General features: G+C 38.4%; 1 protein-coding gene across 1 annotated transcript in view; it reads left to right on the plus strand.

Annotated features, from left to right (window-relative positions):
• LOC101850994 (putative cation exchanger C521.04c) overlaps positions 1-492 on the plus strand; it is a gene marked incomplete at its 3' end in the record, with an annotated part of 26,368 nt that extends 25,876 nt beyond the window's left edge. Inside the window, 1 exon segment of the mRNA XM_013088869.2 lies at positions 384-492. Coding sequence (XP_012944323.1) covers positions 384-492 — 109 coding nt within the window.
• Between the last annotated feature and the right edge of the window lie 441 nt (positions 493-933).

Here is a 933-nt window from a genome sequence, read left to right on the forward strand (position 1 = left end):
TTAGTAGTAGTAGTAGTAGTAGTAGTAGTAGTAGTAGTAGTAGTAGTAGTAGTAGTAGTAGTAGTAGTAGTAGTAGTAGTAGTAGTAGTAGTAGTATAAAGAACTATCCGCCCTATCTCCTTCCTTTGTTTTGTTAGTCTAATTTTTTAAACACCTTTAATCTTCGGCACTTAAACGACCTTATAGTAAATTACCTTATTGTGTTGCAAGTGCCGTAAAGCGCTCTCTCACTCACTCAAACACACACGCACGCTTGCACGCACACGCACACACACACAAACACGATCATCCTTAAAGAGACAGAATAGGGAAAAGGATAGGCTTTCAAATAAAATCAAACAATCTTCATACATGTATCATTTCCGCACTTTATTCACTCTCAGCCAATGGGATTCAACGCTGTGTTCAACGACATTCATCTGTGGGCGGTTATCTTCGCCATCATCATCATCAACTACATCTTCCAAGACGGCAAAAGTAACTACTTCCAAGGTGAGCTGTCGATACTAAATTATGTGTCAAATATCTCCATGAGTTTTGAGCTTAAATAAAATCTTACATGAACATGTAGCTGTGTGTTTGTTTAAGTAAAGAAAAGCATATCTACACAAACAGGCAGAAACAAAAGATCGGTAGAAAAAAAGTAGGACTTAAATTAGGGCAGAGGCGCACTTCAAATGGCCGCTTGTCGTTTCAAAGAAAAAAAAATGCACTTTTCCTCGTAAATTACATAAATTATCAAGACCTCTACACCCCAATCAACACTAGTATGCCATTTTTGGAGGAAACAAACTACATGTACTTAATTAGGCTGTTGGGAACCCCTCAACAGAAAAACAGAGAGAGAAAGATGCTCGATAAAACACTTTTTCCACTTGGATATCGAACACCTGTCCCTTGTGTGCAAGGAGAGACGCTTAGCCAATAACCACT

The sequence above is a fragment of the Aplysia californica genome, unplaced genomic scaffold, assembly GCF_000002075.1.
Source record: "Aplysia californica isolate F4 #8 unplaced genomic scaffold, AplCal3.0 scaffold00823, whole genome shotgun sequence".
NCBI classification, from domain to species: domain Eukaryota; kingdom Metazoa; phylum Mollusca; class Gastropoda; order Aplysiida; family Aplysiidae; genus Aplysia; species Aplysia californica.